The sequence below is a fragment of the Alligator sinensis genome, unplaced genomic scaffold, assembly GCF_000455745.1.
Source record: "Alligator sinensis unplaced genomic scaffold, ASM45574v1 scaffold19_1, whole genome shotgun sequence".
Classification (NCBI taxonomy): Eukaryota; Metazoa; Chordata; order Crocodylia; family Alligatoridae; genus Alligator; species Alligator sinensis.
Window position 1 is genome coordinate 2,762,037 of NW_005841916.1, and position 8,904 is coordinate 2,770,940.

At 45.7% G+C, this 8,904-nt stretch overlaps 1 protein-coding gene across 1 annotated transcript in view; it reads left to right on the forward strand.

Annotated features, from left to right (window-relative positions):
- The window catches only part of MPZL1 (myelin protein zero like 1), a 60,416-nt gene extending 51,518 nt beyond the window's left edge, over positions 1-8,898 (forward strand). Inside the window, 1 exon segment of the mRNA XM_006018894.3 lies at positions 5,135-8,898. Within this exon segment, the coding sequence (XP_006018956.3) occupies positions 5,135-5,236 (102 nt within the window). The 3' untranslated portion in view covers positions 5,237-8,898.
- The last annotated feature ends 6 nt before the right edge of the window (positions 8,899-8,904 follow it).

Sequence of the window (8,904 nt, forward strand, 5' to 3'; positions counted from 1 at the left end):
AGGAGGACAGGCGGCACACGTGCCTGCGCAGCGCTGCAGCTGAACTGAACTAGCTCCAGGCAGGAGCTGCCTCTCTGGTCCAGTGAGTAGGACGTGGTGTGGGAGGGAGTGCTGTGTTGCTATGACTGCCAAGGTGAGGCACCCCTTGCCCACTTTGCAGCAGCGGGGGGCACAACATGCTGCCGCTGCTGTGCCTCACCTTGGCAGCTGTGGTGGCATGGCGGTCCTGCTGGACCCTGGAGGTGGCTTCTGGTCTGGCAAGGGTACAGTCCTGCACCCCACTGTGGACACAGAAATTTGGGGGGAGGGGGGCACATGCCCCCTCACCCCCCTGACACATTGCCTGTGCCCACTCCTACCCCCCATGCATCACCTGTGCCCACACCCACCTTCTTCCTCACACCCACCCCCTTCCTCGCACACTCGGGGATCTGGGTGCAGGGGGCTGTGGGTTGGGAGTGAGGGGCACTGGCAGGGCTGGCAGGTTGTGGGTCGGGAGTGAGGGGCAATGGTATGGGCAGTGGCAAGGCAATGGGATGGGAGGGGCACTGGCATATCAGGGCTGCTCAGCACCACACAGCAGTGGGAGGGACAGCTGCAGTTGCACCAGTGTCCTGGTGAGTGAAGGGGGCAGAGGGAGTTCTGACTTTCTATGATAAAAACAATCAAAATTAAAAAACAAAATTTATAGGTATTCTGAATTTATTTTAATGATTGAGGCACTTGTAGGCTTCCAATTTGCTTTAAAATGGTAAGTATGTCAATAAAACATTGTGTTCAACTGATACCAATATATGTAGTGGAATTTCAATTTAATTTTGGAAAAATGTGGATTCAGGGTTTTTTAATCAGAATTTGGAATTTTTAGCATAGAACTTTGGATTTTAAACAGAGAACACTAGGATCCTTGTTGTGTTGAGTTTAGTTTTAGTGTCCCTGTCAGTCCAGCAATTTTACTTTTATGGCTTTCTGTTGACAACTTTCTAGCAAGATAGTGGCCCTTTAGGTTCTCTTCCTTTGCAGGCTCCTTTTGAAATGCAAGCTATTTAAGCATATTTGGTTAATGTGAGGCAGTGCAATTGTTCTTTTGATTAAGAATGAATCATGAAGGGAAATGCCAATCCTGCCATATCTAGCACTTAAGATGATAGCACTGAACCTTCTATTAAGACTCCTTTTGGAGTTTGTTAAAAGCTTTGAATTGACCAACTTTCTCTATAGACTTATGTCACTGTTTGCTACCTTCCCCTGCCTTGCCAGATTGTGGAGCAAACTGTTGTCACAAAGATTGACTAATTCAACATTGTGCTTGATTACTTTAGGCTTAGGAATGTGTGTGTATTTTGCATAATAAAAGACAATATTGCATGGCAGTCTAGGTATAAACACCTAGTAGCCACATGAGTTTTCAAACTAAATGCTAATAAGGACCATTGTTTGGCTTTTAAATCTCTGATACATTCTCTCCATTCTCCCAAAATTAACTGAGTGTTTTGCAATGGAACAAAGAGGTGTTTCATTAGTTCTTTCTTGGTAAAGTCCTGGAAGCACATGATAAAAGCCTCTGCAGTGGCATCTACTGATGTGATTGCATTTGTTTCTTGGGAATAACTACATGGTGCTTGATCAGTTACCCAGCAGATTGGAAGACAGTGTTAATTATCAGGATGGAGCTCCTTCCAGAGACTCGTGCAAGATCATCAGAGAGCATGATCTGAATCAATTACCATATTTACTTACATAATATACACACTTTCTCCCCCAAAATTATCCCTCCAAAATTGAGGGGGTTGTATTTTAAACTGGAAACTTCTTTCTGCACTGGATTAGAGGAGTGGGGATGCCGGAATGGCTTCTGAGGGCTTGGCAGCAGTCGCAACATAGTAAAACCTGTAACTTTAGAGCTGCAAGGAGAGTGTGAGTGGTTCTAAGGAGTGGGCTGCATGTGGCCCTCAGCCATGGTGAGCCTGTGTTGTGGCAGTTAAGATTCTGGAAAGAATCTTTTTCATCATTTTGCCTTCCCAAAACAAGGAGCATATCTTATTTGGGAGAAGGGAGGCGGGGGGTGGGGGTGGTATGTGAGTAAATACAGTGATAGTGAATCTACTAGATGGAATCTTGCAAAGCATCTGTGTATTATTCTTCATCTTTACATTTGTTAATTCAAGCATGTCTGAGGAGTAGAGGAGTTTGTCAAATGCTTTGAAAATGAGTTCTAGGCTCACGTGGCACAATTTAATGCACTTGTACAGGAAGTATAGTGCACTTTTTTGCATTTGAACTGTAAGTGGTAACTATCTCTGGCATTAATGCTACGAGCCAGAACCACATCACTGCTAACAGCCAAGAATTTGGAAGTCATAACTATTGCCCAGTAATTTTTTATTTAAAAATTTCATTTGAGACCACCTCCCAGTTTTTATTTAGCTTGCATGTCCATCCAGCATCCTTGCCTCTGGAAGGCTAGCAGTATCCTTCCTTCCACACTTACCTCTTTTTGCTTGCTTTTTTTGTTGTTGTTTATTTGGTATGAGCTTTTTAATGTAGTTTGACAAATACTTGAACCAGAGAGAGTTTAACTGCAAGTCCCCACCAGAGGGCTGTAGTATTTGGAAAGAGCCCTTTCCTGTTGTGGTTGGAAAAATTGCTGAGTGGTAGCAGCTGTACCACGCAAGAGCTATTTTTCATAAAAGCAATGGTGGCTCCAGTGGGGTGGACTTTTGTCCCACTCTTTGCTTCAGTTTACTCTGGATGATAGATTGTAGGGATATCTGAGTCAGCTCTATCCAATGTATACCTGCTCTTCTGGGAAGGAGGGGAATTCTCATAGGAGGTGTTTGGGAATGTAAAGTGAACTAGCATCCAGACAGAGAGAGAGGGAAAGCTGAAAAGTGAACTGGAACTGAGAAAGAGGAAATATTATTGAGCCACAGATTTAGAATTTATTGGGTTTCAGATCTTTTGTAGCAATGCAGGATTTTTCCAAAAGGAACAAACAAATTCAATCAGTTGTCTTTTCCAGGTGACATAGGATTGTTAGTGTTGCTGAATGCAGAGACCGCTTGGTAGCCTCTCACATAACTGACCAACTGTGAAATGTCCTAACATTGCAAAGTAGGCATATCCCTTTCTTTAAACCATTTTGCAGCTTTTTGCTTGTTCCTCAGATACCCCTTATTAGGAAGTGGAGCACTCCAGATCTGTCCCCATCTCGAGTAATTGCTTGCATCAGGAGTTCCCAAACGGTGGGTTGTGACACCAAATGGAGTTGCAACATTGGTGGTTGGGGTTGCAAGATTTCAGCGCCCATAGTGGGGAGTGGGACTGCAATGGGACTGGAACAGCTCCAGGCAAGAGCTGCCTCCACAGCCCAGCGGGTAGGACCCAGCACAAGATGGAGCGCTGCATGGTTGTGGCCGCCAAGGTGAGCTGCAGCGGTGCCAAGTTGTGCCTCTGCTGCTGCCAGGTGGGCAAGGGGCACCTCAGCTTGGCAGCTGTGGCTGTGCCAGGTCCTGCCTGCTGGGCCATGGAGCTCCTGAGGGGGACAGCAGAAAGACAGCCCTAAGCTCACAGCAGGGAGCCTGCATCTTCCCTCCCACAGCTCCGTTCAGGCTGTGCCGCCCAGGGGATGAGGGTGGGCAGAGGAGCAGGAGCTGGGCTCCACACTTCTATACGCTCTATGCTGGCTGCAGCAGCTGCCAACCCCTGCAAGCAGCAGCTTGGGCTTGGGCACTGCTGGAGAGCGGGGAGGGGGAAAGAGGAGCTGCAGCCCTTGGCTCTGGGGCACCTGTGAGGAATAGGGGGCTGCAGGTTGGGAGGGAGAGGCACTGGTAGGGGAAGGGGGCAGTGGGTTAGGAGTGAGGGGCACTGGTAGGACCAGGGGGCTGCAGGTTGGGAGTGAGGGGCCATGCAAAAGAAATGAGGTCAAGCTGAGGAAAAGTTTGGGAAGCATTGGCTTCCGTGTTTTGCAGGCTGTGTCAAGGCACAGGCTGTTTGTTCACAGTGGGCTGAAGCAGCAGCTGCTGTTCTTAATCATTGTGTGCTTTGCTGCCCTCTAGCGGGGGATGAACCAAAATTAGTTGATCTGCATCTGTGTGTCCAGTTCTTATGGTGTGGGTCACACACCAAGCATGAGGATTCCTTTCAAGGTTATGGAAAATGCAGCTCCTTGAGGTTGGATCATCATAATAGTTGAGAGGTGTATGGAGGAAGAATGCCTGGGCTTGAACTGTGGGCAAGATGTTCTGGCCGTATTCCACTATAGATTTCTATTGGGCTTAAAGTTGCTCTTCAGATTGCCAGGTGAAGCCTTGATCCCAGTGGCCAGGACTTCTTAGATCTGCTTTCCCATCTGGCTGGGAGACTGGATTGATGGAATGGGAAAGAGCATCATGTACTGCATTGTCTTAAGTGTTTCTTGGTAGCCCCTCCTTAAGGTACTGGCATTAGTACAAGGCTTAGAGTGGTGGCTGCATCATGTCACAACATCAGCTGCAGGCTGGAACTCATTTGCTCTGCTTGTTCTTTGATCCTCCAGTTGTTCCGGTAGGGAGCTGCATGGATCACGAGTTAGAGTTCATGAAGTGAACTCTGAACAGACTTTCCCTTTGCCTGAAGAAGCTTGCAAAGAACATTTTTTCCAGCTATTTAGTTGCTCTAATAAAAAGATATATCTACCCAAAGAACCTTGTCTGTCTATGTCCTTAGACCAACACAGCTACGACCAACAACCCTGAAGTGAACACTTGCACACCATGGTAATCTATAATACAATGCGTTTATTATAGTAAAGATCCAGAATTCATCTGATGGAGCTACTTATTTTCTACTCAGGTTAATATGTTAAGGAAATGCTGGTACATTTCAGAACTTTGGATCTTGCTTTGCATTCCTCACATGCTTGCCAGTTCAGTTAAAGGGAAGATCCTATGCTCCACGGTCTGCTGGTGGGGAGCAAGGTGGCAGATTAGAGTTGCTGTGTAGGCGAGGGTTCATTCCACTTGCTTTGAGGTACCATTGGCTATTACAGGGGCTGGGTGTTTGCTGTAATTCTGTTTGCTGTGTTGCTTGCAGTAAGGCGAGGGAAGTGCAACATGTTCTGAAAAATACTAATTCTCTATTTTTTCTCTTTTAGGGCCCAGTCATATATGCGCAGTTAGATCACTCTGGAGGGCAACACAGTGACAAAATCAACAAGTCTGAGTCCATGGTCTATGCTGACATTCAGAAGAACTGAGAGGAGGTCCCAACCAATCCAAAGCAAAACGTGCATCTAAACTGGAATTGCTTGAATGAAATGTGACCCAGAGAACTCACATGCGGCCTTTGATGCCCTAGCCTAGGACCAATGCATGTGGATACAGAGAGAGAGATGTATATGTATTGTGTGTAAATAGTCTATTTAATCGTACAGAAGTGAAACCAATGTTGCATGTTAAGATGTGGTAAGAATTCTGCTTATAAATTGCCAATATTACTTTTTGTATCTAGGATAAGGAGAGAGAAAGTGAACATTCACAACCATCACGGTTTTAAAAATATTTTTATCTTAATCATGAATGGAAAAACTGGAAAATGCTTGAGATTCTAGACTGACCTGACCTTTCTCTTTGTGGGGGGAGGGTGACTTTCCTATTAAGAGGGATATGAGGAAGGTTGTCCCTTCCCCTGTCTCCAGTCTTATCGGAATGTTTTTCTGTACCACTTATCTTTTCATTCGGACTCCTCCTGCATCTCATTGAATACATGAGCTAGGGATGTAAATATCATTTTAAAAATGATTAGTTTAACCTCCTGTAATTATATTGGTTAAACAGTTAACCGATAACAGCAGCTCAAACACAGCTGCTTCTAGGAGCAGTTCTCTGGCCCTTGTGGGTTGGGGGGGTGGTGGTGGGTGGCAAGACCTAATTGATGAGTCATTAGGCCACCTACTGTTTTCCTTTTAGGCTATGGGTACTAGTCCCCCTTGCCTCTTTCTCCTCCCCCCTCCCCTCCCCCTCCCCTCCCCTTCTTGTCTTTCTCCTCCCCCTCCCTCTTGCCTGCCCTGCCACCTTCTGGTTCCTGCTGGGGCACCATGCAGCTTCCCTTCCTACCCTGCCCCAAGCTAAACAATAAGCTAGCCGTTTTATCACTGGGCTTATTGGTTAAACGATTAATTGTTTAACCTTTCATATCCCCAACATGAACCCTTTTCCTTAGAAGAACTCATAATTCGTATGAAGAAAGAAGAGAGAAGGTATCAAGGGCCTGGCAACTTCTGTTTGAAATGTCTTTCACCCTTTTAAATAATTGTCAACTTTTAGGTCTAATTTCTGTACGTAGCAGAAGTGAGTCTTTTTAAGGCATAGAGGTCAAGTTGGTAAACTGAGGTTTGTGCCCTGAAGATAAAAGCCACTACTTTTTCATAAGGAAGCTAAAGCGGAGTAGGAAGTTAAGTTTCCAGGTGATTTCCCTCAGATCATGCTGTGCCCTTTCATGAGATGCCAGGTTTCCTGTGAGACTTTCCTGGGTCATTTTGTCCTTCAAGAAGTAGGAGCTCTCGTGGAGATGGTGTTGCACTTTTTAGAGGGGAAAGAAAGTGATAAAGCTACTGGCAGTAATCTGCTCATATTCTTGTTTTCGCCTAACATGTAATTGGAGCAAGGGAGAGAAGTGTGATGAATGGACTGTCACAAGCCTGCTGCTGTTTGAGGACAAGGGTCTTCCTTGCTTCAGTGAGATTCTTCTGCTGTGTTCTGCTAGAAAAAATTGAGCCCAATCCCACCTCCATGTGCTGCTGACTCTATGGTTACTCTGCCCTTGGGGGAACTCTCCTGTGATTGGCATTGTCTAACTACAAATGTATGAGCTTGACCCAGGCTGAAGAGATTCATGTCAAGGCTTCTTAGATCCTCTTTAACACAAGCAACGTGCAAGAGTGAGTGTTTTCAAAGTGTAGCTCAGTTCTTTTAGAAGAAAACAAGCTGCCTTTCAAATGCACTGAGCAGCAGGTGGCATGAGTTGGAGCTCTTATTTTTACTTGATTAGGGACATTGAAATTTTTGTGTCCATGGAAACATGAACAGCAGTCCATTTCTGGAAAAAAGACTGCTGCTAAGTTGTAACTGCTCTATAATTTAGTAAGACTGAAGTGTTGGGAGACGAGGCAATATGGGACCACACGTACTTTGAGCTTCTTTTCCCTTGGCTTATCTTAGCTTTGAGTTTTATTTATCAACAGTAGTAACTTATGTTAGTGGAAGTGGACTCTTATATGACTTAGTGAGCTGACTTTGAACTTCTTTGACTTCCTATTTGTTTGGTGGCTAATGTCATCAGACCCAGATGTCTGATAGGTTTCCTGATGCTCTCCTGACTGATGGTGAACTTTTAACTCTTACATGCTTCATTGACTTCCTCTGAATTCCCTGGTACTCTTCCCCAGGGTTTTGCAAATAAGAAACAAGTGCAGACCTTAAAGGGCTTTCAGTTTTTTGGAGGTGAGGGACTGGGGGCTGGAGTTCTCAATCTCTAGTTCTGTTGCAATGTTACTGCTAGCTCCTTGCCCCTGTGGGACTACTTCTGATGAACAGAGTGTTGTGTGTGTGGAGGCAGTCTTGTTGAAGGATAGGCAGACTGTCTTTTGCAGAAGTAATGGGTTGGAGATCAGAAAGGAGAATGAGGCTGCTCTACAGGTGTGAGAGCTCAAAGCTGTCCCTTTTACTATGTGCATGGAAGCGTGAGTGGTGGTCTAGTGAAATGGCAGTCAGGGTCTGGTATTACAAGTTTGTTCCACATTCTGAGCAACTGAATGAATGAGCTGCTTTCTGCTCCCTTCATAGCTTCTTTTGATACTGCAGTCCAACTCATGCCTCTGTACTGTCATGATGGGGGCCACTCTTGGATAACTGGAGCAGAGGGAGCTGTGTTGGAAGCCTGTACTTTACAAATACCTTGTGTTTCCCAGGGGGACTTAATGTGTCACAGCACAAAACTGCCAATGCACATTTTTTTTTCTGTTTGTCAAGAGAAGTGGTTTCTCAGTTTTAAAACAGACCTTGTCATCACTGCAAAGAAACACCCTGTGGGATTGCCTCCCCAGGGTCTGGCTGCTAGAACTTGCACCTTTGGAAGGTAAAGGATGCATATCATATTACTTTCGTCTGACCTTTCTTTCCCCTCTTAAAACTTGCTGCTGCTCACTGGAACTGCTAAAATGGCAGAGTGTTTTCCTGGCAACTGCCAGCCTTCCTTTAACTCTTTGGTGACTGCCAGCAAATATATTTGAGAGCGGAGAAGCGGGGTATCCTGAGGATGGATGTTACTAGCACTAGTATGAATGAACTGAGAGCTCTGGACTCTAATTTCCTTAGCCCTTTTCCAAGTTTAGGCCAGGGGTTGACTGCAGCTCTGGACACGCAGGTGTCTGGGGCTAAGGTGGAGTCAGAGCCAACCCTAGTAGCCTGTTGGTGGTAAAGTGCACCATTCTCTTTAGCAGGAGGCACACAAGATATTGATAAGTCAGCATCATACCTGGTATCCTTTGAGTCGCCAGCCCAAATGGCTAGATACCCTTTACAGCTGGGTCAGCTGGAGGTGGCCCGAAGCTTCAGTCTGTAGAGAGACTTCACTGTGCCTCTGACTTCACCTTAACTGCTCTGCCACAATCTCCTTGGTATTTCTGGTGTATATATGGTCCTAAGAACCTGAACAGGGTAGCAGCTGTATCCCTGTTAATGTGAGGGGCAATCTCAAACTGGATATTTTCAGGTCCTGACTTTGGAGGATTTAAAAAGAAAAACCCCAGGTTGTTTGGCTGAGCATCTCATAACTTTTGGTGCTTGTGTATACAAAGTCTTAAGGGTTGCATTTCTCTGGAGTGCATTCTCCAGTGTTTGGGGGGGGGGGGGGGGTTGTGGTTTT